The sequence below is a fragment of the Cupressus sempervirens genome, chromosome 8, assembly GCF_028749045.1.
Source record: "Cupressus sempervirens isolate cs-2001-9-10 chromosome 8, ASM2874904v1, whole genome shotgun sequence".
In the NCBI taxonomy this organism is placed as follows: domain Eukaryota; kingdom Viridiplantae; phylum Streptophyta; class Pinopsida; order Cupressales; family Cupressaceae; genus Cupressus; species Cupressus sempervirens.
In genome coordinates this window covers 275,125,777-275,153,687 of record NC_143125.1, presented here as the reverse complement: position 1 = coordinate 275,153,687, position 27,911 = coordinate 275,125,777, and the positions used below count along the sequence as shown (strand labels likewise).

Genomic DNA, 27,911 nt, shown 5'->3' with positions numbered 1-27,911 from the left:
TATATATCTTTCTAAGGCTTATTTTAATTATTGTTTTTTGCCAACTACACATCACTTAATGTAATTTATATATCTCATTAAGCCTCTATAAGATTACCATTTTTTGTTGGATGATTTTAGGAACATCATAATTTATATATCTTTCTAAGGCTATATAGATTACCAATTTGTTGGCTAATTTTAGGAAAACTATAAATGTGTAGAGAAAATGGCATATTATGTTTGCAAAAGTTCTTATACCAGACTTCAAGACACATGCATTTCTGGTAAACAAAACAAGTACAAAACACCGAGGTACAAGTCTTCAAGGAACTAGTAATAAAAATATACTTTTTCATTAAATAAGATAATGGAAACCAATAGACTTTTGCAAAAAAGGAAAGACATTCATATAACAAGAAATTATAACTAAATTATAAACCATTTTGAGCATATTAAATGCTAGTACTGTCAGACATGCATTACATAAGAATGGGCTGTAACTGGTCTGAAATCAGTGCCATTTTACTATACGAATACCTTTACAGCTTTCATCAATTATGAATGCATTGGGTGTAATGAAAATGAATATATATGAACAGAAGAGTATAAGAGCCAAACCAGAGTTAAAAATTGGCAAGGTCATTTACATGCCACCATATTGCCCATAAATACAAACATGCATTGGCATCTTCTATTGTTTGTCAACGGATCCAGGATATATAATGTGCTTGGACCTAATTCACCACAAAATTTCCAATTGTGCTAGCAATGGAATGCTTATCTTCCACAGTACAAATCAAAAAGGAAAATCGCTGGAGATTTGGCAAGAAATTCAAGTTATCAGATTAAATGTAGCATATGTAAGAAAAAATTACTCTTGATTAAGAAAAAAAGAATGTCAGTGAACATATTTTGCAGTTGCATTACCATGTTGAAGTTGCCTTTAAACATCAAGGCTATCAAGGCTGAAATTGGATGCAGAGCTTACAATGAGATCTCTCCGAGGCTCTACCTGGAAAAATGAAAACAGATTACCATGACCAACATTTTTCTCTCAAGGTTCGTACAAATGAAGGGCCTTCTGAGTGTGCCAGCAAATATTTAATGTACAATATCTTGGCATACAAGTGCATACATGGTGCAATGCATACTCCCATTTCGAATTTCAATTGCCATTATGATAAAAATGGTCCTTCCTAATCAATTTCATAGTGGTGGGACACAAATTCATGATAAATTACCTGATTTCCCATCAACAGAGAAAAAATCATGCTTGCCTCTGCAGCATCTTCAACTGTTAATTGTTTTAGAATTCTTTTGGCAGGATCCATAGTTGTCTCCCATAGTTGTTGAGGCATCATCTCTCCTAAGCCTGTTCACATCAACGCGAAATAATTTCACAAATTGAACACTGTAAAAAACTGGCGCTACACCAAACCTACTGATTGTGGTATAAGAAAACAAATATATAGCTGATTACATTTGATATCTTACTAATTTACAGACATGTAGAACAAATGGAAATTCATGATTCCAAACATTTAGAATACCTTTAAAACGTTGCATTGTATATGATGCATTTGATGGAAAAGTCTGCCGTAACTTCTTTAAGTCTTCATCATCGAAACAATAATAAGCTCGGTTACCCCTCTCCACCTACAAGTTCCAAAACTACGTATCAGAATTTGTAGTGAGGTATTCCAGACCAAAACTACCAGATAATAAACACAGTCTGGAAGCATGTGGAGTAAAAACCTTGTACAGTGGAGGAACGCCCACATATATGCACCCTTCCTCGAAAAGAGATTTCTACAAGATCAGACTCAGAAAAAACCAAGAATTGTTATTTCTAGCTTTCAAAGTATACTATATAGGCTGAAAAATTAAAATATGAGTCTTATAAAGTTGGTTTATGTTGAACCCAACGTTATTTAGCCAACCTCATTTGGTCCTTCCTCGTAAAAGTTTATTCAATACATACAAAACCACACACACATGCATATTCATGTGAAGATATAAAAGCCCCTGTATATATAGTTACCTGATATCTGAAAAAGAATGTCAAGAGAAGAGTACGAATATGAGCACCATCCACATCTGCATCAGTAAGTATGATAATCTTGTGATAACGCAAAGTTTCCTTCTTGAAATCCTCACCCTAAGTACATGGGACATTAGAAGCATGAGACATGGAAAACAGTCGACAAAAGAAATGCAATTGTGCAAATAATTTCACAGATTCTGATGCATAATAGCTGATAAACCACACCTTTAACCCAAGCCCCAATCCAAGTATAAGATTTTGTATTTCTTGATTCTTATATATAGCTTGCTCATCCTTGCGCTCCACATTTAATATTTTACCACGCAAAGGTAAGATTGCCTGCGGAGAAAAATCCTCTTTTAATTCAAAAATAAAAAGTATTCACCACATGATTTATTTTTCAAAGAACTAAAAACCAAAGCTACATGTCAATCACAACTACTACTATTTACATAAAGAATTATTATAATGATGCCCTCTACCTTCTCCAGTTAGTTGAGGAAAATATATTATAGTATCCTCGCAGAGAAATGTGGGGCTTAAATCTTAGACTAATTTTTAGGTCCTATTGAATGATATAGGTCATTTAAGAACATTAACTTTGGGTATGCTAGTGATTCATATCCATCTACCAGAAAAACTAAGAGTCCTCGTATATCACCAACAAATAAAACAATTATGGCCAGCTATGACAAGTACCACCCTCTTTCTCAAAAGATACAAGACACATTCTTTCACACAATTCTTGAGTATACCAGATGAAGAGAAAGATGACTTGATGTTTTCAAGTCCATATCAGCAGCCAAGAAGGAAATAAATATCAAAAGATAGTAAAGAAGCCATTGTGAAAAGTGGAGAGTTCAATGTGCACCAAGGAAAGGAAGAAGAATCACTTGTTTGTAGCTAACAACGCACAAATGATCACAATGAATGTCATCTAGGAGTTCTAAAGAAGAAATAACTTTGGATCAAGTGGAGATTCATAGCACACTATTGAGTCATCATGTTGTTCATGAAATGGAAGAGATTACAATCATGGAACAGGCCGTTAGAGATGCTGAAAACATGACAGCAAGGTATGACGCCTATCATTATTTTTACAACAGCAGTTTTAATAATGAGTTAGCATCCATTTCACTTGAAGGTAATGATGTTGATGTCTTCCTATGATGGTATTCAAGTTGACAGTGATACATATTAAATATATATTGTGGATTCAAAACCACAGAAGGCCTGATTGTGTTCACCATACTATAGAAAATGTTAAAAGGACACAAGGTTGTGTGATGGGTAGTCACTATGAGTTAAGATGTCCAAATCGGTTGCTGCCCAAGCAAGACAGCACTTGCTAGAGGTCAAGGAAAGATGCAATCGGCTTGATAATGCAAGAAGATAAAGGGAGTCAAACATAAGATCCTTGTTTCATCCTAGGGAAAAATGTGTACATGTTGAGCATACAAGGGAAGAATGTATGCAAGTTAAACAAGCAAAGAGACAAAGGTTGAAATCAGTCTTTGTCTTTAACTTTCAGTTAGGGAACAGTACTAATACACTCCACCTTGCTCATAACATTGTCACTAATAGCTATGAAGAAAGCAATGGTAGTGTTCCTACTATTTGTGGACTACAAGAGGCAAATATGGTACATGACAAGTTTGATGATGTCTCTGGTCTTAGGACTGAGTGTATACATTTTAATACAGCTGATCTAGAAAATGACCAAGTTTTGAATCAAGAATTGTTGGGAAGACCTGAGCAAGTTAATATTGTGACTTAACACGCCAAGCTTCACCTTCAACACATCTATGACATTAACCATTCTTTTGATGATGAGATATATGAGTTACCTAACCCAGAGTTCCCAGATGAGGTAGCTGATCATTCTCATGATGGTGCTAGTGGTTCTGTCAATGTCTCCCTTAGTGGGGCAAGTCACCTTAGAGTCTTCTTTGTCGGGTAGCGATAACATACATACATCATTTTCTATTGTGTTACTCACTTCTCTTGATATGGCAGTAATATCTTTGTTGGTTGTAAACTTCATAGTCATTGATTCCTTACGGACTAGTGGCTGTCCTAGTTGGAATAATATGGCACCTCCTGATTTTACATTGAGTACATTAGTGACTCAGCCTGAGAATGTTGAGGGTTATTTCATTTGGATATTCTTATATTTGCATTGCTTTCACAGCATGTTTGTTATTATCCATGTTTCTGAAAAGGGGTATGACACAAAGACATGGCAGCCGATTTCATTAGTTTATTGGCAAGTGGAAGTTCATTTTCACATTGTCTTAATGTTCTACATGCATGTGTGGTTACTTTACTGTGATTGGTCAAGATACTACTTGTACATGTCATACAAGAAGTTCCATATTTTGATTTCGGATCATAGTATTGTCATGGATGATGTATTGTTTGTTATGGATCTTGATGAATTGCTTCACACCTTCGTGCATAATGTTGTTATTATTAGAATAGTGCAGCAGGTTGGTGGAACAGCATTCCAGAGGCTGATATCAGACCCGGGCATGTGTTTTAGAAACCAAGTGTGAATTGCTTGAGGGCAAGCAATCCTAGGGAGAACTATAATGTCCCTTCCTTAGACAATTCAGACTACAACAGAGGTTGGCTGTAATCAGGAGTTCTAGTAGGTCAGCAGAGTGGTCAAGGGACCCAACCAGGTTTTGGAGCTTAGCAGAGATCTTTACAGGCAATTTTGGACAGTTTGAGACAATCTCCTATTTTTTAGAAGGGATTTGTATATTTTAGGGATTGACTGGGAGCTGATCAGAACACAACATTAGGAGACCTCATAGATCATATTGAAGACTTTGCTTGCAATTCCTACTTTTTGAAGAGGATCAATAATTTTAGAGAGGGAACTATCAGCTTGCCTACTATATTTAGACATAACCAGGATGGCATGTGAATCGTCAGTTTTCAATTTGGGATGGACAGATGATTGGATTTTAATAAAATTTTAATATTAAAGACTTGACTTTAACATTTAATAAAATGAAATAAAGTGATTAATAGTGTCACTTTATAATAGATTAATAAAGTAATAAAATGACCGTGTCCTAGTGAGATAAGGTTGTTTTAAAAGAGGACTGTTGAGGGATGGTAACCCATGAATAGAAAATAAGTTATTGAATGCATTATGAGCCCAATTTCCTAAGTTGCTGGTTCAGATTCGGGTTCAGAGTTGGGTTTGAGATTCCAGTTCAATATTAGCTCAATTTTTTGGGGGAGTGGGATTCAGGTTTGATTTGGGTTTGTCTGTACAATTTTATTTTATTTTAAAGTGTGTACAACAACAAATATTATAAGAATATTGAATAAAAATTTAAAAAAGAAAATCTATAATCAATTTTTGATATAGTAGAGCAATTTAACAAACATTATAATATATAAATTTTTAATTTATAAATATACAAATAATAAATATGTTAAATATTGTATATTAAACATTAATAAATTTAGCATGTTAATGAGCTTGTGAGGGTTAAACCTCTTCAGTTTGGCAATGTGAAGGTAGTTTGATCCCCACTAGAGGAAGGATGGATCAAGATTAACTTTGATTGGCACATTAAAAGGTAATCTGAGACCGTCAAGGACTGGTTTTGTAAAAAAAGATAATAAAGGGAACATCCTAGCGATTGGAGCTAAAAGAATTTCAAATGGGACTAACAATGAAGCAGAATGCTCGTCAGCAATAGGTGCAATTTTGATGGCAAAAAAAAATTGGGAGAGCAAAGACTTAATCTTGAAGCAGATTTGCAACTAGCTGTGAATGGCATTGTAAAATGGGAAATGGACACACAGTACCTCAACAAACACATTTGGAGGATTCACAATCTATTGAAAGAATTTGTTGATTTTCAAGTTTTCCATGTCCTTCAAGAAGCAAATTCAGTGGCAGATAAGCTTTCAAATGTGGGGGTGGTGGGATCATTGGAAGAGAAATTTGAAGTGTACAAAGATTTTTGGGTTTTGTGCAATGAGGACAGGTTTTTGTTAGCCGACTGGATGGTTCCGGCGGTGTTCCTGTAGCCGACGGTCCGGCGGTGTTTCGGTATTCCGTAGCCGACGGTCCGGCGGTGTTTCGGTATTCCATAGCCGACGGTCCGGCGGTGTTTCGGTATTCCGTAGCCGACGGTCCAGCGGTAAATAGTTTGTAACGGATAGAATAATTGTGGCCGACAGACTCCTTCGGGAAGGTTCGGGAGTAGTATTTATATCCCGTTTGGGATCATTGTAAATCATCATTCATCTACTATTGCGAATATTATGCTACTGTTCTGCTGTTACTTCTGTATGTGTTACTTTACTTTACCTGTACGGTAAACATTTGGCGCCGTTGCCTTATGAATCTGGAAGGTGGGAGGCATGAAGATTAATGCCAAATCAGCTTAACAAGGATCGGACTAAGGTGAAGGGAAAAGATGGAATCCGTACTGCGCAAGAGAATTTAATTTTGGCACAGCAAGCCGAACGCCGACGGAGATTCCAAAAGATTACCGACGGAAACCGAAGTGCAGAGGAATTGTTGGAGGAGACTCGACAGCGGGTGGAATTGGTGGAAGAAGCACGGGAGGAGTTCTTGAATTTGTGTTCACCGAGGGAAGAAAATTCAGACGGGAGAGCATCAACTCGCACGGCTCGCGGTGCCGACGGAGCACGAGTGTGGAGTGACCTCTTCGTCCAGGATAGACTTCCGCGGGAAACAATTTCGGAGGATCCTCCGTCTTCACCAAGGGTTGCAGCTGTTGACACCTCCGGTGTGGGAGTGCAGACTGCTGGTGTGGGAGTACAGATTGCCGATGTGGGAGTGCCGACCACTGTAGGAGTGCAGACCTCCAAAGTTATGGCAGGACCCAAAGAAAAATTACCCAAATTTGAAGGCGATGGTACAGCTGACCCTCTCCGACATTGTAAGACATGTGAGACGATCTGGTGGGCAAATGGAATCACACATGCCGACGAATGGGCTAGGCAATTTCCGGCAACCCTACGGGGTGTTGCGATTGATTGGTTTTCGGATATGGATCCGCAGAAGCTGGATACATGGGATAACATTAAAAAGGAGTTTTTGGCGGAATTTAAACTCTTGCGGGATGATAATGAAATCGTAGCAGAAATTTTCAATACCAAGCAAGGGAAGCACGAAACGGTCCGTGTCTATGCCAGGAGATTAAAAGACTTAGTAAACAAAATGGAAAGCAAGCCAACGGACGGATTGCAGAAAAGGTGGTTTGTGGACGGCCTACGCTCGAAACTACGGAGGAAAATGAAAATTGTGCCACCGTCATCATATGCCGATGCTTACAACAGAGCCCTCGACCTTGAGAGTGCACAGAAGACAAAGAAGAAGAAAACCAGCTCCTCTGACTCTGATGATGATGAATCCACTCGGGATGATAGTAGCGACGACGAAGGCAGCAGCAAGAAGGTTCGTGCCCTACAGAAGGATATGGTTCGCATGATGAAGGAATTTAAAAACATGCAAAAGGAGCCAAAAGGCAGTGAACTGTGGTGCACGGAATGTAAGACCGACAGTCATACTAAGGGATCGTGCCCGAAGAACCAATTCTGCGACATCTGTCAGATCATGGGCCATTCGACAAAGGACTGTCCTTTTAACATGAAGACAAGAGGATCTCCGCAGGTGCTTCTTACGCAGCAGGCTTCCCCGTCGGGCAATAACGGAAATGCAAACATTGATGGTGCCACACCCGGAGGGTATAGGAATAATAGCAGAGGGCAAAATACCAACAATGCAAATAATAACAATAATAATGGAGGCCGAAGTCGAACCCAATATGATGCAAACGGACGGCCGATCGTTCAATGTCGAGCGTGTAATTTGTGGGGTCATTTTGCGCGGGATTGTACAGCGGCAAACACACCGAAATTATTATGCAGATGGTGCGGACCCGGCGATCACGAAGATTCCAAGTGTCCAAAGGCTGGAGTAAATTTGATCACTGTCGGCACGGATGTAGAGGAGGTTCTGGCAATTACACGGAGGCAAGCGGAGGACAAGAGAAAAGTGGGGGAAGTGCAGGCGGACATTGCAAAGGCATCGTCGCCGGAAACATCTCAGTTGAAGGACATCACCAGCACCTTGGCAAAGAACTTCGCAGAACAAAGCATTGTACGACAGATCTTACAAACGGAGATACCGGTCAAGATAAGTGACCTCCTTCTCACAATGCCCCAGTTACGGACCGCTATTCTGAATCATACACCGTTTTCAAACGCACCGGAGGAAACAAGAAGGAATAGTAGGGAAGTAATGGCAACAGACCCAATGCTGCTGGCACTCACCTCCGGACGGCATCCGGCGGTCGTCGAGATGGGGATTTTGGGAAATGTTTTGACAGAGACAATTGTTGACGGAGGGTCCGGCGTGAATGTGTTGCCGGAGGATACTTGGAAGAAGTTGGGAAAACCGACGTTGTGGCCACCTGCATTTCAGTTGCTCACGGCAGACCAACATGGAATCAAACCGTTGGGAATTCTGAAAGCGCAACCGGTAACAATTGGTACGCAACCATTTTTATTGGATTTTGTAGTCATTCCATTAAAAAGAAAAGGCTATGATGCTATTCTGGGACGGGATTGGTTGGTGCAAGCAAAAGTACAACATGATTGGAAACGCAATACCCTATCAATGGAGCGCGGAGGCAAAAGATTCATAATTGACCTGCATACGCAAATGGTCGGTGAGGAGGCAGCATTGTCAGATTCTGACAGTGAAGGCGAAAGTGATGACGAAGGACAGAGGAGAATGGAACCGGATGAAGGAGGAGTATTGAGACTTGACGGAGGATCGAATAACGACGACCTGGACTCAGTGAATGGCCTTTACCACTGGCAGATAGAAGACTACGAACTCTTTCCGAGTTGCAATATGCTAAGGGTTGACGAAGATGAGAAAAAGGAGGAAAATGAATGTCCGCAGGAATGCAAGGAAGTGGAAGAAGGAAAAGCTGCTATGGCTGAAGCTGAGGGGAAGAACATACAGTCTCAACACAAAAAAACGAAAGATTCCACTGTCTGGTACATGGTGAATAGACCGCGCGGAAAGAAAAGGTCACACTGCAGCATAAAATTAGTGGAAGGGCACCGACAGCAAGGAAATAATCCAGTTGTGCGACGATCGCAGGCACAGTGGGCCACAGAAGTAGCACAGAATAGACGCAAACTCTGGCATGACAAGCATCTGAGACATAATAGATTCCAGACAGGACAATTAGTACTGAAGTATGATGGCCGTAACGAAATCAAGCCGGGCAAACTCAAAGTGCGATGGATTGGACCATATCAAATCCGAGAAATTGGCGACACGGGGACAATGAAATTAGCAACCTTGGACGGACAAGAGATAACTCAGCCAGTTAACGGATCTAAGTTGAAACCATATCGTGTAAGGAAGTACTCCCCGGTGGTGAATCCTTCCGTGTCGTCAGTACAACATTCTCTGGCGATGACGTCACTCAGAGGTACTGTTGTTGAGTAATGTATTCTGGTTATAAAAAAAAAAAAAAAAAAAAATTTGAAAAAAAAATAAAATAAAATAAAATAAAATTTAAAAAAAAAAAGCCTGACAGCCCCGCGGACCCCGCGGACTTGAAGTCCCGCGGGCCCCGCGTACTAGAAGTCCCGCAGGAAGAAAGTCCCGCGGACTAAGAGTCCCGCGGGCCCCGCGGACTTAAAACCCCGCAGATCCGCAGACGGAAAACTTCCACGGCAGTAGCAAGGTAAAACAACCGCGATTTATCTTCTCTCAGACAGTTTGGGTGGGCATGTTGAAGAATTTAGTGAAGAATTTGACCAGCAGAAGGCCGCGGGTAGGAGAAGAATGGGTCGCGGGAAGAAAAAAAAGGCCGCGGGTAGGAGAAACGAAAGGCCGCAGGGAGAACAGGAAGGCCGCAGGTGATGCAGAAAAAAAAAAAAAAACGACGACAAAATCAAGTTGTTCAGAATGAGTGATGGATGATGCCAAAGGGAAGGGGACACATCCGTGGTTGCCAGAAAGAGTGCAGAATTGGCAGATAATAACAGAAATGGTGTGTTCCGTGCATTTTTGTGTAGGTTTCGAAGTGCCCCAGGACCCCGCGAGGGCGCTGCCCCTCGACCCCGCCGGGGGCGTTGCCCCCTGGACCCCCAGTCGTAGCGGATATCAGTCGTGGGAGTCTGACTAGTTGAGAAGAGTTGAAGTTGCTGCAGGCACGGACTTTCTATGTACCAGAGGTAGTGGGAGAAGGTGTTGGCTGTGAGGCTGTCTAGGTGGATGCGTAGAGAGCTCGGGAGGAGCTGATCATCCGGTTGGAGGCAGTGCAGCGACACTTGGCTTAGGGTACCGAGGAATTGAAAACAGAGAAAGCAGCACAGGTGGCTATCAAGGTCAGCTTGAGGAGACAGTATTGTGTTAACAGAGGCTACAGATGTAACGGGATGAATGTGGAAGTGATGTGATAGAAGCAGATTTCTCTTGTTGTAGTCACTTTGTTAATGTATTTTGTTTGTTAATTTGTCTCAGATATTTTGTCAGTCGTCAGGAGACGACTTTTCTTTTTGGGGGGGATGGTGTTAGCCGACTGGATGGTTCCGGCGGTGTTCCTGTAGCCGACGGTCCGGCGGTGTTTCGGTATTCCGTAGCCGACGGTCCGGCGGTGTTTCGGTATTCCATAGCCGACGGTCCGGCGGTGTTTCGGTATTCCGTAGCCGACGGTCCGGCGGTAAATAGTTTGTAACGGATAGAATAATTGTGGCCATGGTGTTAGCCGACTGGATGGTTCCGGCAGTGTTCCTATAGCCGACGGTCCGACGGTGTTTCGGTATTCCGTAGCCGACGGTCCGGCGGTGTTTCGGTATTCCATAGCCGACGGTCCGGCGGTGTTTCGGTATTCCGTAGCCGACGGTCCGGCGGTAAATAGTTTGTAACGGATAGAATAATTGTGGCCGACAGACTCCTTCGGGAAGGTTCGGGAGTAGTATTTATATCCCGTTTGGGATCATTGTAAATCATCATTCATCTACTATTGCGAATATTATGCTACTGTTCTGCTGTTACTTCTGTATGTGTTACTTTACTTTACCTGTACGGTAAACAGTTTTTGGCAGGAAATGACATTCTTCTCATTACTTGTCAATTAAAAGTTTAAATTGGTAGTGTCATGAAATTGGAGGCTGGAGTAGGACTGATTGGACATTTATGTTGGTTGGAGGTGCGGTCGAGGCTATCATGACAGCAAAAGCTCATTCTTGGGCTCTTTCTGCTCTAGCATGTATCTACTGTGGAGTTGATTTTGTCATCATGACAGATCATGGGTGCACGTTTCGATGCTATAATGGAACTTTAAATGGTAGTGGATACTAGTAGTGGAAGCAATCTTCATAGCATTTATCTTTGGTGGTGTATGGTAGGAGAGGGTGTTCCAATGGAAGCCCAATTTTCTTTGGAGTCCACTGGTCAGTTACCCAAATTCAAGGGTGCGATCTCAACACATTGTTTGAAGAATGTATTCCAACATTATCATGTGGAGATTTAGGAAGCGGTTTGCTTGTTGTTTGGGGAGGAATTTCTGAATGTTGATGTGAAGCCCAAGACAAACCTAGACATATCCTCATTGTTTCTAGGTTTGGCTCTATTCATGGGTTCCTTGAAGGATGAACTGCTAAGGGTTTGTAGAGCTCACCTAGAGCCCAAGTGGGCTAGTGGTTTGAAAAAAGTAGTGTCAACGGCGGAGCTGGGGGTGGATCTACATATGGGTCGTGACCAATATAGGCTCATTGGTGGAGGTGGTGGGAACTTACAGCTACTTGTGATCAAGACATTGTCTAGTCCAATGCACATTCATCTAGTTGATGCAAGAAAAGGGTTGCACAATTTGATGGCCTTTTTGCAAAAACTTGAGGTGGGGAGGAAGGAATTGGCGGAGGAATACAGAGGCAGGTGAAATCTACATCATTTAAATCTACTACTCCACGAGTAGATAGGATTCCAATTCTGCGGCGTTAGGTGCATCCTAAGCGAGTTGTAGGAGGGTGTAACAATCAAGCTAATGGCAATGGAGTTAAGGGTTTTGATGGTCAATTTCACCAAGGAGAAGGCGTCTGGGTGGTTCAATTGATGATTTGGTGTATCTGGTTGTCCTGTAAAATGCTCATATTTGGTATTATGGGTTAAAGGGTGTTGGGTGTGTTTCTATGTGTATATTGGGTTGGGTATGTCAATCATATGCTCTTTCGTAGTGGTGTTTTGGGTTTTGTGGTTGGGAATGAACGGTTCAAATCTGCCAATTTAGTGTTATTGTGATACTTTTTTAAGATTAATAATATTATAAATTATCAATCTCTTACCCAAGTTTCAGTCTATATCCTTTCTTTAGGGTTTTTGAGTCAAGTAAAGTGTCGAAGTAATGAGTCTGACTCTAGATTGCCTATAGGATGATCTTGCTTCTCATCATTCCTTTGAGTTAACTAATGCCGGAATCATATGAACAATGCATCAATCCAAAGCTAGGTGATTAGGTTTTTGGAGTCCAAAGCTAAATGATTAGGGTTTTGGAAGGTTTTTGTTATGCTTTATCTCGATGAGAAGGTCTGGATATTCTATTTATTCATATTTTCTTGTTCCTAATGATGTTGAAGACAAAGATTCATGCTCTGAAGTAGTTCTCCATGGAAGCATTCCTAGAATCTCTAAGAATCCCCAACTCTATGATCAAGTGCTCCATTAAAGACATAACACAAGTAGAATGAAGATATCACAGACATATTCAGAGCAAAAGACGACAGAGAATATGAAGGACTGAGGCTTAAAGACAAAATGCGGATCATGAGAATGAGATACAAGTGAAATCAATTGAATTCGATGCAAAGTAGGCACTCAAAAATGCAAAAATAGTGAAAGAATCACGTCAAAGCTAGCAAAGACCAAAGTTGGAATCAATTCGACAAATCAAACGCATCTAATTATCCAGATCACTAAGTTGAAAAATCAATTAAACGAAGGAACGCATGCTATTGGCTAGTTGAAAGTCAGATGCTTACTTGTCATATTGGGTCCTGTTCAAATATTAAATGCAAGTTAGATGCCTTCAACCATCTACAGAGGTTGTAATGTCACTACATAAAGATGCTCATTTGTTAATTTATGCGGCAAAGCGACATGTCTGGCGGGCCATCACATTTCACGAAGCGCAATCAGAATCTAATCACTAAGTGCCACAAAGGAAAGAAAGTCGACATTAGGTTCTCCAAGCAATGGAATACTGCCAACTGTTCACCATGGTGTGCCTAGTTGGAAAGAGGGACTCGCACCAAAAAACAAAGAGACCTAACATCATTTTGTTATCACCGTTAGATCAAAAAGAGATCCACAGATGTTGCTATCTCGCTATGTGAAGTTGCTAGATCATTATTCTGTGCGATATACCGACGATTCAACACATGGAACTATGGGGCCAAATTCAGTTTGTGAGCCACAAAAGGTAAATGGGTTCATGATTGGCATATTGCGATTGGATAGATTCTCTAACAGTGACAATGGAAGGTCAATTTTGCAAGCGTCGTCAGATCTTAAAAGACCAACACTTCTCGCTATGTCGCTATGGAGAGATGCATAGAAATTAGTCTTAGCAACAAAGCGACAAGAGGGACCCACAGAGGGAGTTATAAAGGAAGTCATAACGTTTTAATCTCGACCATCAATTTGAGACCAACAATGGGAATTTGAATATGTGGTGACCGTTAGAATATGAAATATATGTATTTGGCGCGAAACAACAGAAGATGAAGAATAAACGATTTTCATAGGATTTTCTGAGACCACAGGAAGTTGAAAAGCCATTGGGTGTTTTCAAGAATACCATGGATTCAGAATCGTCAGTAGAAGAGATATCACGTGCTCATATCACGATACAGATTGAATAATTTTATATTTTGTTCTCATTTTATTTTCTATTTGTGACTGTTGCTCTGCCAGAAATTAAGAATGGATAACAACAAACTATAAATGTAATCTCTTTTGACATAACAAACATCAGAAAACTTGATGGTGAATGAGTCTGTAATTCCATTTACTTTCTATTTACTAGTCATGTTTTGTTGCCCTTTCTTAGATTAGTTATGCATAAAGAGTTGAAGGACAATTGTATGTGAACTATGATAATTAGGTGGATTCCATTTCATTTTGATGCTTGCAGTGAAAGTGATTCCATTTACTTTCCTTATATATGATTTTGCTTCCTCTCTTGTTCATTTCATATTATGTTAGAAGCTTTCATTGGGATTTGAAAGACAGATGTGTATCAATCTATTAGTAGCTTCCTGAATTCCATTTCATTAAGTTTGGTAGTCAAAGCAATTCCATTTGCTCTCATGTACATCTCTTTTTCCATTTCTCCTTGCATTTAGATGATTAACACTACATTTAGATTAAAAGTAAGAGTTAGGAATCTTATGATAATCTATTTCAGTCATTCCATTGGGTGTGATAGGTTGTCCAAAACTACTTTGCCTAAATTGCTTGTGCCTACAAACAATTTGGTTATCTTTTACTACTCTCAGGTTAAGAGCTTATCAAGTTAAAACTTCTAATCTCATCAAACATATTCATTGCACATCATTGCAAATCATAGGGAGTTGTACCTAATCAATTCAAAGGCTAGTGGTAGAATACATACACTGACCCATTTGTTAGTGAGCATCCTTTTGTTCCTCACATTTTGGGCATCTAGAGTCAAGGTAAAGCCAAATTAAAAGGAGTGACAAACTGTTAACCAGCACAATCAAAAATTATACATTATTTTTAAGCTCACGCTAGAATTTGGGGAGTTTGGCATCCACCGTGGGTTAATAATATGTTATTATTTACTTAACATTTTTTCAAAATATAATATAATCCATAATTTAATCTTCACAGCTTATAAATTATAACATATAATGGCTTTAAGGTTCTGAAAACTCATCTTTGGAAGACTTTTTTCACAAAGATTTTCAACAAATTGTGGACTTCTCCATTCAGAAGTAGAATAAAAGGTGCTAGAAATGAAAGGTGTCAGAAATGAGACTTACTAAAAAACTACACGATAAATGAAATAATAAGAAGCAGTATAATGGACACTATGGTTGTCATTTCTTTCCACTATTTGGTTGCATAATGTTACCTAGCTTGCAAGTACACCAGGACTAGAAAATCTCGGTGGGAACGTTATAGTGGTATCAAAGTTAGTGATTCTACCAACCTGTGCAAGTGAATGCAAGTTTATACCCAAAGGAGAGGGCAAGATTAACTTGTTGGTACAATGGGGGATCCATAAGATCCTATCACAAAACTCATGAATATTTTAAGAGAGCTCAACAGAAACCAAATGCAAATCAATGAAACCCAAAGGCTTATGAAAAAAAATTACAAAAATTGCTCAAGGAAAAGGCAACGGGAGAACAAAATGGAAATGAGCATAGAGCCAACTCTATTACAAAAAAGACAAATCCTCAACCCTCTTGCTCTGAAGCTTCAGTACTAATATTCCTTGCAAGGACGAAAGCACCACGCAAAGAAAGAGAACCCACTTTTCAAGAAATGAAAGAACAACTTCAAGAAGATTGGAGGAATGCAAATATGGAAGGTGGTATATCCTATGAAGACTAAGTTGATCTAAGAAAAAGATATTCATGCGGGGGAATCGTGGTTATTTTAATGATGATCTTAGAAGAAAGATCGAAAAAGTAAACTTATCACCATTTGATGGATATAGAGCCATCACTACACAAGAATGGGTTATGAAGGAAGACAACTACTTTCAGCTCAACTCGATGCCAAAAGAGGAAGCAATCAAGTTCGCCACGCTCCATCTAGAAGGAGTGGCACAAAAATGGTGGCAACACGGATTGGTCACTCTTGGCCACAACCAAGTGACCTCTTACATTGAATTCACTGAGAGACTCATCAACTGTTTCGATGGGAAGGGTCTTGAACTAAACATCAAAGATCTAGCGCAACTAAGGTAAATGGATACGATAGACAATTACATCATAGAGTTCTAAATGCTATCAATATTGGTCAAAGACATCTCTAAGAGATGTCAAATTGTATTATTCATGGATAGTCTTAGGGAACACTTGAGAGCCTGGGTCAAAGGGTTCAACCCATGCACACTCAACAAAGCTATTAAGAAGATCTGTGACATGGCTACATCTTCCTCCAAAATCCACATAGCTACTCCAACACCTCCCCACAGGAAGACAAGGGCAAGGAGCCAATTTCGAAAAAGCTTTTGTTGGATGAAGACTCTCGACAAGACCTCCAGAGAAGAAAGCTTTGTTTTACTTGCAAGGAGTTGTGGGGACCAGTCACCATTGTCTTGTAAAGGGGAAGATTCATTACTTTGAGGTATTTCCTGATGATGAGGAAGGTCAAGTATCTAGGATAACTGGTGAAGAAACTAACCAGGTACAAAGAATAAATGCACTCATACTAAATGGGGGGTTTCATGGCTACCCTCACTACAACGATTGGAAGTAGTAACTTCAGGGTCTGTGGCACACTTCACAAAAGATGAGTCACAGTCATGATTGATATTGCTGCCACACTCTATTTCATTTATTCATCATTGGTTGCTTGCAAGGCCTTGCACAAAGTAGAGCATGTAGGATTTGAGGTTAAGGTTTCCCAAGGGACCTTGCTACCCTACACTCACGTGATTCCACAGTTCAGCATTTCCATGGGAAACTATCCTTGACAGATGATTTCTTTGTCATAGATCTAGCTGACAATGATATCATATTGGGCATCCAATGGATGGAGACGCTTGATCAGCATGCCGAAAGATTCAAGAGGATGGACTTTTCATTCGAGACGGATGGCAAGAAGATGTTGCTAAGAGGAATGTCAAATAAAGGACCAAGGAGGCCATTTTTTAACAAAATATGATCCCAGAAGCAGTGGCAAGTGAAAAACATCTTTGTCAACAATTTAACCCATTCCTTAGATGATAGGCGGGCCCATTTGTTGGTTGAGTACTCCAAGAACACTTTTGCGTGTCAGCTGATGGATGGCTATATATAAGATGAAAGATTCTATGTGATTGCTGATATCATTTATTGTTGCGCTGACATCAACTTGGTACCTAATTCCAAACTGAAGAAGCTGATTACAGAAGGTTTCCCAAAATCAGATTACAATTGCTTGACAGCATGAAAATTTTGGGACATGAGGGTTGTAATATCCCCATCATTAAATAAAATAAAATAACAACTTTATTTGGGGTCTCGATTAATTTATGTATATCTCAAGCCTATCTTTAATTTTTTGTAGGCGAAGGTGTTTGTTGTGTTAAGTGTCAACACGTTGTTTCTCCTTAGGGATTTTTCATCCAACGAGGTCTATATGTCCATCCGATTAGTTTTAGTAAGTAAGTGATTTAGATTTTTTCTTTGTATTGTGAATTCCTATTGGAGTTCAATATTGTTCACCATTTCAAAAGTGGAAGATCTTCCCTACTTGGCATTTTCCGGTTATGGTAGGATTCAACACTCAACCTACTTTGTTCTTTGTAATACTTTTCTCGGATCTGGCAAGTCGACGTACCATCTTAGTTTGCAAATATAATTATTGTTTGGTGATAAATTGCATGTATTGGTGATTGATCTCTCTTGTGTGGCAAAGCGTCTGTGCAATTGATGTTTGATTTATCATCTAGTGATTGGCATTCCCATACTCTTCACTTGGCATTTCAAAAACACCCTCATACTCTTCGCCATCAGCAACCCACCGTTTTCTTGAAACATACATAGTACATACTTTTTGGTTGTACAACCTAATTGCTAAACCATATGGTCAATCTGTTGCTGTCATGTCCCCATTTTGGAGGCAATTTGATTTGATTAATTTAATTAATTAGGTTGTCCAAAAATGGGGATGACTAATTAATTATTTTAATTAAATAAATAAGTGATATTAAGTTAATTATTTATAAAGTTATCAAATAAATAAATATTAAAAGGTAACTTTATATTTAATTACTTTAATAAAGTGACTTGAATTATAAAATATTTTTTATAAACTCACTAATAGATAAAATAAAATAATGTTCTAGAAGTTTCTAGAGAAAGTGGAGAAAAAGAATAAATAGGCACCCCGGGCTTCATTCTAATCATCCAGTTGTTTATTTCTCTCTTGACATCAAATTGTGATTCAGTCACATAGTCTATTGTGGAGCCAAGTGGTTTCAGATAATCAGTTGATCTTTGGGAACGAAAACTCCCTTGGATTAGCATAACTGAGGAAGTGAAATATCTTCTGAAGGGTTGCACGATTGGAGGTGATACTTCAGTCACTTCAACTAGGGCATCATTGGGCCTAAGGCCATTTTCAGCATTTCAGCATTTCAGGAGGCAATTTTAGCAGGGCCGAAATTATTGAAGGTCATTTCTAGCAGGTCCGCAGGCTAAAAAAGCAGTCCGAAAAAAGCAAGCTGAAAAAGCAAAACCAAAAAAAAAGCAGTCCGAAAAAAAGCAAGCCGAAAAAGCAAAACCGAAAAAAAAGGGCAGTCCGAAAAAGCAGTTCGAAAAAGCAAAACGAAAAAAGCAAACCCGGAAAAAGCAAGTGGAAAAAGCAGATCAGAAAAAGAAAGCAAGCAAAAGGGCAGCATTGAAGGAAAATATTACAACCATCCACAATCAAGTTCTTCACTTCTCATTTGGCATATTTTCTGAGAAATGTAAGTTTTCAGCTGAGTACAAAATATAGCTTCAGCACTTCATTATTTTACAGTGTACTTGTCTTTGTTTGCCATTTGGCATTATTGGTATCAAAGGAAGGCTAGGATTTTGCAATTGAAAGAGCGTTGTAATTTTTAGACTATCTATATTGCAACCCTAGAGTTGATGATCAGCTTACTAATTTGCATTCCAATTGTTTGACAAAAAAATCAATTGGCTGGAAGTTCTCTTTTTGGCATAAATAATGTTATAATTTTGCATACTAAGTGTTTATATTAATGCCACTTGGTTGTAAGTGCATTAATGCCATCTTAGGTTGCATCCAAAGTATTTGTCTTAATTACTAGTTGCTGTAGCTGCATATTGCAAGTAATTTAAGTCACATATTTGTATTGAATATTGTCAAAATTAGTTGCACATTCATGTTAGGTCATTGTTTAGAGAATTTGGAGTCTTTTTGTAAGCATTCTCTTTGATGCAAATCGAAACAAGAGTCATTGCAGCAATCTGAAAAGTTATATCAGTCATATGGCCCCTTGTATGCAAAGTGTTTGACAAAAATTTTCGAGCATTCAATCAGCATTTTAAAGTCGGAATTGAGCAGGACCATTACAGTGGTATCAGAGTTTTCTTGCAAAGTGTTTGACGAAATGTCAAACAACTGAAGTATAAAGATTTTTGGTATTTGAAGTTATAACCTATTGGGGTTATTACAGTGGTATCAGAGCTATTGACCTACCATCCTGTTGGGTAGATTGGACATTGAATCAGTTAGTTAATCGTGTTTACTTCAAGTACCCAGAAGCAGTGGGACAAGGATATGAAGAAGCTTAAACAAAATTTGAAAAGGTTGGATGAAAGTCAGAAAATGATGAATGAATTGATGGTTTCCATGTTCAAGAGGACTACATCACAGAACAAAGAAAAAGAGGAACAAGAGGTCTCTACAAGTGAGGTATCTAGAAACCTCTACAAGGAGTTTGCAGCAGTTGGTGACCAGCATATAGCCGAATCTAGGGAGGACAAAAATCAGACTAGCTTGGAGGAAGATGTTGGGCACACAATACTTCAGAAGGTAGTGGGAATGGATATTACGCAGATTGATAGTAACGGTCAACTTGATACTCAAGTTGAGACAATTGTATACAGGTCGTTAGAGGGAGATGTCATAGGTACTCGGGATAGTTTAGTTCCAACAGGCAGTGACTACAACGTAGTGGGTTCAGATGATGATTATGAGGATGTTGTTGTGCATGATGGTGAGATACTTGGTAGGGATGAGCAAACATTGAGCATTCATGACTTTCCTATGAGAGAGTACCAGGCTCAGTTAGATGCTTCGTCACATGAGGTTGAGGCTGGTAGTACTTCACGTGATTTGTCCAGCCAGCTGAAGGTGAGCGAGGACAGTATTGTGACTTCATTATCTCATCATGACAGGATGCGGGATATGATAGAGGATCACATTCGGATGATTCAATTACAGGGTAGACATAAGAGAGTTCAGGAAAAGTCTTCTTGTGTTGACTTACAAGCGATTAGGGAAGGAATGGGAACGATGAAGTTGAGCTATTTAAATCTTCTATCAGATTGTGACCATCTTCTGAGCCTTGTTGGAGACTATTCAGATGCCTTGAGGAGGAAGGAGGAGGAAGTTCACAGGCTTTCTCGCAAGTTTGAGGACACTCAAGCTTCTTTGGTGAATACTCCATTGGCATTACAGGACTGGGAGAGACATGGGGATAAGCATGGCATGGAGTTGAGTTTAGTTTCATCTTGCACTCCTGATACTCAGCTTTCTACGGCAGGTGAATCATATGTGGTCATTGATAATGTTGTGAGTTCATCTTGCATTCACATCCAGTATACAAGGACAATGTCAGATAGGTATGTGGAGTTAGTTGGTATTAGTCATATTACTCAGGTGAGGAGTTTGCTTGAGTTACCAGCTGATTCTAATTTACGGATATGGATTCGAGATTGTTATATTAGCGTTTGGGATTCAGTTGACTGGAGATCTTTAACACTTTTTGGTAGCAGTGATTGTTTGGGTGCTATCATGGATTTGATTAGCAGATTGCACGGTGTTGTTTTTTCTTGCGCCAGCAGCTTGTCTGATGTTGGTATTAGTTTTTATACACCGGTGTTGGGCTTTGTTCATATATCCAGTCAACCATTCTTGCTGGAATTTGTTGATGATCTTTCATTTTTGGCAGTGTGTACAAATGAGTCCCAGGATCATATAGGCATTGATGACATCCAGGAGGATGTAGTGGGCAGAGTTGAAGATTTAGTTTCCTTGGCAGTTTCTTTTGGTACAGAAGAGTTGGTCAGCGGTGCTACAGTTTTTAATACTTTGTATGTTGATATGAGCCTTGGAGTTGATTTGCAGGATATGGATGGTATACTCTAGACACCAGTAACTTTGAGGATACTCCTTTAGACAGTGCGTCAGAGGAGGTTTGTAGGAGACAGTCTAGCCAGTGCCATCATATGTCTAGTTAGTTGAGAGTTAGTGAGCGAGACATTGCTATCGCTTGCTAGCATTTCGATGCTGCTCTTCAGTTGTTAGCAGTTTATGGATGGGGTTCTCCTACTAGTGATGAGCAGGGAGGCAGTTATCTTTCCTTGACAGAGTTCCACTCTTTATGGGAGGCTATCCGGATTATGAGACAGAATTATATGTAGTTGGTAGCCGATAGAGATTATCTTATGGAGTGGGGGAGTACAGCATACGATGCATTATTGGCCAAGGAAGATAAGGTGAGTGAGCTTACTCAACAACTCGAGGTGACTTCTAAGATTCTTGAGAGTACACAGTTAGCTTTCGAGGAGTCATAGTTTCATTCGGCTAAGGAGACCATGGAGTTACAGCGACTGCAGTCTTTACCAGATTCTGTACAGTCACAAGCCGTGGTGTCTGGTGATCCAAGGATGTCCATGGTCGAGATTGTCAGAGACAGTGGTGATGGGGATGCATCCATCCTTGATACTAACATTGGTATATCGAGTTTGTTCCCACTAGAGTCAGGCTCAGTTGAGTTGGGTGCTGCAGCAGATTGTTGTGGTATGCCTGACATGGTGGTGGCCTCTAGCACTGATGGCACAGAGACTAGAGATGTTGTATCAAAGATCATGTGTGATGTTGGTGAGCCAGTAGTTGGCATGGTTCCTGCTAGTAATACTACTCCCTTGGCGATGTCTTCGGAGGTAGTAGTCAGTTCCAACTTGGTTAGTGATCGATTGCAGTTAGTTTCATCTGGATTGCAGTCTGAGCCACTGACTGAGATTGATGCATTCTATCGACATTACACTGTGAGGTATGCTCATCAATTTACCTTTGATGACCATGTTGATGAGATGATGATACAGAGATGTACTTTGATTCCTAGTGCTTGTCATCAGTTATGGGACGGTTTGATGCCTCGGGATGAGAGTTGTGATGAGCATGACATGGCGATAGGTTCTGCGGTTGACAGCTTGTTAATACACGACTTAGAGCAGGAGTTTGGGAGTGATGCTTCAGCGGTTGTTGTTATTGATTCTACTCCTTTGGCTATGACATCTCCTGACTTAGCTGGTGATCAGTCACAGTGGGTTGTATCACTTGTTCATGGTGAGCTGTTGACTGAGGTTGGTTCTTTTTATCAGCATTATGCTGCAGGGTATGTGCATCAATTAGCATTTGATCCTTGTGCTGAGGAGTTGATGGCAGGCAAATTTGGTTTGGGTTCCATTTCTTGCTGTTTATCTTGTGATGTCTTTTCACCATCAGCGGTGCATGGGAGTTATGGTTATGAGACAGTGGTCGGTGATCTGCCGAGTTGTGATTACTGCAGGAGTTGTACAGTGTGTGGATTCTCCATACTTGGTACAGTTTCATTCGGGAGCGTTCACCATTGTTGCAGAGTTGGATTGTACATTTCGTATAGGCCAGTGGGATGCGTTGATGGTATTTATTGTGTTGGCAGCTTGATTTGTGCACTTTACTTGGGTTCTGATGTTCCAAGAGTTTGTGTCTCGTGGGTTTTTGACTGTGGCAGTTGTGATTTTGGAGTTTGGTTGAGCTGTAATTGTCAATTTGATTATGGATTCCTCTTGGTTATATTGCAGAGGATATTGCAGAAGCCTATGTTGATTGATAGTAGTATAGTTCATGACTACATTTGGGATCCAGGCGGATTGATTGGTTTATTGTTCAGCCATTGCTTGGGAACAAGCAATTTCAAGAAGGGCGGACTGTCATGTCCCCATTTTGGAGGCAATTTGATTTAATTAATTTAATTAATTAGGTTGTCCAAAATAATGAATATTTTATGAGGATGACTCATTAATTATTTTAATTAAATAAATAAGTGATATTAAGTTAATTATTTATAAAGTTATCAAATAAATAAATATTAAAAGGTAACTTTATATTTAATTAATTTAATAAAGTGACTTGAATTATAAAATATTTTTTATAAAGTCACTAATAGATAAAATAAAATAATGTTCTAGAAGTTTTTGGAGAAAGTGGAGAAGAAGAATAAATAGGCACCCTAGGCTTCATTCTAATCATCCAGTTGTTTATTTCTCTCTTGACATCAAATTGTGATTCAGTCACATAGTCTATTGTGGAGCCAAGTGGTTTCAGATAGTCAGTTGATCTTTGGGAACGAAAACTCCCTTGGATTAGCATAACTGAGGAAGTGAAATATCTTCTGAAGGGTTGCACAATTGGAGGTGATACTTTAGTCACTTCAGCTAGGGCATCATTGGGCCTAAGGCCATTTTCAGCATTTCAACATTTCAAGAGGCAATTTTAGCATGGCCGAAATTATTGGAGGTCATTTCTAGCAGGTCCGCAAGCTGAAAAAGCTGTCCGAAAAAAGCAAGCCGAAAAAGCAAAACCGAAAAAAAAGCAGTCCGAAAAAAAGCAAAACCGAAAAAAAAAGGCTGTCCGAAAAAGCAGCTCCGAAAAAAAAAGCAATCTGAAAAAGCAGTTCGAAAAAGCAAAACGAAAAAAACAAATCCGGAAAAAGCAAGTGGAAAAAGCAGATCGGAAAAAAAAAGCAAGCAAAAGGGGCAGCATTGAAGGAAAATATTACAGCCATCCACAATCAGGTTCTTCACTTTTCATTTGGCATATTTTCTGAGAAATGTAGGTTTTCAGCTGAGTACAAAATATAGCTTCAGCACTTCATTATTTTACATTGTACTTGTCTTTGTTTGCCATTTGGCATTATTGGTATCAAAGGAAGGCTAGGATTTTGCAATTGAAAGAGCGTTGTAATTTTTAGACTATCTATATTGCAACCCTAGAGTTGATGATCAGCTTATTAGTTTGCATTCCAATTGTTTGACAAAAAATATCAATTGGCTGTAAGTTCTCTTTTTGGCATAAATAATGTTATAATTTTGCATACTAAGTATTTATATTAATGCCAGTTGGTTGTAAGTGCATTAATGCCATCTTAGGTTGCATGCAAAGTATTTGTCTTAATTACTAGTTGCTGTAGCTGCATATTGCAAGTAGTTTAAGTCACATATTTGTATTGAATATTCTCAAAATTAGTTGCACATTCATGTTAGGTCATTGTTTAGACAATTTGGAGCCTTTTTGTAAGCATTCTCTTTGATGCAAATCGAAACAAGAGTCATTGCAGCAATCTGAAAAGTTATATCAGTCATATGGCCCCTTTTATGCAAAGTGTTTGACAAAAATTTTCGAGCCTTCAATCAGCATTTTAAGGTCGGAATTGAGCAGGACCATTACAGTGATATCAGAGTTTGCTTGCAAAGTGTTTGACGAAATGTCAAACAACTGAAGTGTAAAGATTTTTGGTATTTGAAGAAGTTATAACCTATTGGGGTTATTACAGTTGCACTGTACGATAGCCTTCCTTCAACGTACACACTCCTTGCCTTGTCAAACTCACCATACAACATTCCAACGAAACATCATGCAAACTCCCTGTATTGCCTACCGTACGACCTTGTATACTCCACCATATGGCTATTTTACCTTTACTCATTGTTGTTTATTGTGTAAAACAAGATTGTCAATGCAATCTTATGGTGAAGTTATCGTCCCTTTCATTTCTACACTCTTTCTTTGTCTTTATTCAGAATATATGTGTTATTCTAGGTCATAACATGTCTTCAAAATCAGTTAAAGAAGAATATTAAAGTCATGTTAGTGTTTCAACTTCTTTCTAATGATGTCCTTAACATAATGAAACTAGCCATGAAATGTTTTTCAAAGCCATACAATATATTGAGTTGTCTATGCCATGGTTCTTGTTATACATTATATTGGGTATTAAAACAAGAAGTAGCAAAGGTGTTGAAACATCATTGGTGCATCACCCCCTAGTAGCTATCAGTTTTATTCAAAGCATTTCTCTTACTTTTTCCTAGCAGGTAGTAGTTTAGGTGAGTACCAAGGGACCCGGCCTTTTCAGGAGGTTTACCTCTATTGTCAATGCTCACACTTTGAGAGGTCTTCTTGTGCTTCACAAGCTAAGTCTATACTTAGCTAGGGTGCTGTAATTAGTGATAACTGTTAGTCAGCCATTAGATAATTGCTATAAATGCTAAAATCTGAATTTTGAAGACAACGTTATTAGCTTACCAAGGTTGTGTCCTCATACATTGGCAGGGGATATGACATGAGCAGTGTTGAAATTTAAGATTTCAAAACATGTGTTAAGGCTTAAGAAAAACTACAAATTGGCAACAACAGGAACAGCAAGAGGAAGCAAAGGAAAACAGCTAAAGAACTAAGCTGAGCCTGTATCAATTCAGTTTTGTAAATGGATGTGACATGCAAAATATAACATATCTAGAGAAAATACACTGATAGGGGGATACACTTGAAGTTTAGTTCTCATTATGTAACTGGAGGTTAATAGCCTCCTTTTCTGAGTGGGTGTTGGCAATTTCTCCTCATCATTTGGCAGGATTTATAAATCTCAAATAGATGAGGCTAGAATACATAAAAGCCTGTCTTTCTCCAGAAAATGGAAGTAATAACAATAGAAGATGCCATAAAAAAAATTTCAGAAGGCAAATCTAAAATAAAACATCACACATTCTGCTAGGCCCATTTTAGGATACAAAACAAATGAGCAAATTAACATGTACTTATTTATCTACTAAATATTGTCAGCAAAAGCTCTTGGATAAATAAAGGGCTCTAAAGTCTGCATAAATTGAAATTCAACGTGATAACTGTTGTGCTACACATAGTTAAAAAAATTGAAAACAACAAAAACGTATCCCATAGAGTATTTCTCCCAAAGAAAAATCCAAAACAAGAAATGATTTTCCGCAATCCTCCATTTAAGATCCTTACAGAATTTTTATTACATAAATCATGTCTTAAAAAGGAGGATTTACTGGTATATAAAAATAAATCAAGAAAAAGTTTCTTACTGACTTAAAGAAACAATAAATCTAGAAATATAATGACATTAGAAATTTCTGGATAGGATGGGAGTTAAATGATTGAGCATAAGAAATAATAAATTTACAAATACAATGGCATTAGTAATTCGTATGATAGGATAGGGTTGAATGATTGAAAGTGTACATAAGAAATGGAAAATATATCAAGATGATATTTAGGGCTCATGGGAGAATAAGGTAGTATGTCCAAACAGGGAACTTTACAGCATGAGCAATAGAAAGGATGTATTGACAGTGTGTACCGGTTACTGCTCTATTAAGAAATATATATTTTTGTTATGCCCTGCATTATTGATGGTATCTTGAAACTTTTTGTTATGCCCTGCATTATTGATGGTATCTTGAAGATATTTTTCTTGCCAATTTATGCCTTGCATTTTATACTACTGACATGCTGCTCTCTTCAAGTATAGCATGAGTTTGTATGCAATGCCATTATTTGTTTGATTTAAGAGGGGGTGGAGAATAGGGAGAAAAATTGAAATTGAGAAAGAGTTCATGCAAATAGAAAAACTGATTCTGAGAAAAAATTGTATTTTTTAATTTTTGGTGAGTAAATATGTATGAGCATTTGTTCTAAGTATATATGGATATTCTATTGAAATTTGAAAGGCCTTGGAAGATAAGACAAAAGTTGCCTACAAATTCAATGTATATTTTACCTAAGTTGCCGGTTCGGATTTTGGTACAGATGCGGGTTCGAGATTCAGATTCGAAATTCATCCAAATATTTTTTGGGTTGGGTTCAGATTCGTTTTGGGTTCATCCGTACCAAAACATATCTTTTTATTAAAGATATGTGTGTGTGTGAGTGTGCAACAACAAATAAGTCCATACACCACTTTGCTAATAGTAAAGCAACATAGTAAAATACACCACCATATCTATGTTTCAATATAATATGATATTAATTGCATTATTTAACCATACATATAACATCATACACTTGCTTGGTAGCATACATGGGACATATTTCCATATCAAGGGACAGTTTGAGAATGAAAGGAATCATCAAAAGATAAGTGCAGTTATCTGATTTTTTTATATTGATTAGAGGATTTCTAACCAAGCTAGATCAAAAGCTGAGATTCAGATTTGAAGCCCTGGATTCAAAGAATACATCATAGCTTTTTTAAAGAAATTCCTCTATAATCGTCAATTTGGACTTCACCAATTGTCAATTTGGATTTCCTCTATAGGCAAGTTTTCATTTTCCTCAATATTGGCCGATTCAAGATAGGATTAGGCTTTTCCGATTCCGATTCTTGTTACTTTGGTATGTATTATGCATTTAGTATTTGCATTTCTACAAGTTATTCATTATTGGGCATTGAAAATAAAACAGTTCGACAAAATATCGAATATCATTTTTTTATTTTCTGGATAGGTGATGGGCCAAAGCCTAGAGATTATTTTTATTGTTTATTTAGATAAATTATTTTTATGTGTTAAGCTTGAGTAGATCGGAACCCAAGACCTCCTAGATGAGAGGCTCACAATTTACCAGTGTGTTGTACGCTCTTGCCTATCAAATATCAAATATTGAAAGCAAAACACATCATAATTAGCAGGGGTTTTAAGAATGAACAAGATAATGTGGCACAGTTTTCTATGCAGTATGAATTGGATACATTCTCTTTTGGCCATATTTCAAATGACTAAGTCACCAATTATTTTTGGCTATCCTACAATA

The 27,911-nt window shown here is 38.7% G+C and overlaps 1 protein-coding gene across 1 annotated transcript in view; it reads right to left on the bottom strand.

The window, feature by feature from the left end:
• Positions 1–392: 392 nt before the first annotated feature.
• The window catches only part of LOC149542498 (DNA gyrase subunit B, chloroplastic/mitochondrial-like), a 239,640-nt gene continuing 212,121 nt past the window's right edge, over positions 393–27,911 (bottom strand). Inside the window, exons 16-22 of the mRNA XM_089797436.1 lie at positions 2,252–2,365; positions 2,024–2,140; positions 1,738–1,791; positions 1,533–1,638; positions 1,224–1,354; positions 910–994; positions 393–794 (exon numbers count right to left, since the gene is read on the bottom strand). Of these exons, the coding sequence (XP_089653562.1) occupies positions 926–994; positions 1,224–1,354; positions 1,533–1,638; positions 1,738–1,791; positions 2,024–2,140; positions 2,252–2,365 (591 nt within the window). The 3' untranslated portion in view covers positions 393–794; positions 910–925. The remainder of the gene's footprint in view (positions 795–909; positions 995–1,223; positions 1,355–1,532; positions 1,639–1,737; positions 1,792–2,023; positions 2,141–2,251; positions 2,366–27,911) is intronic.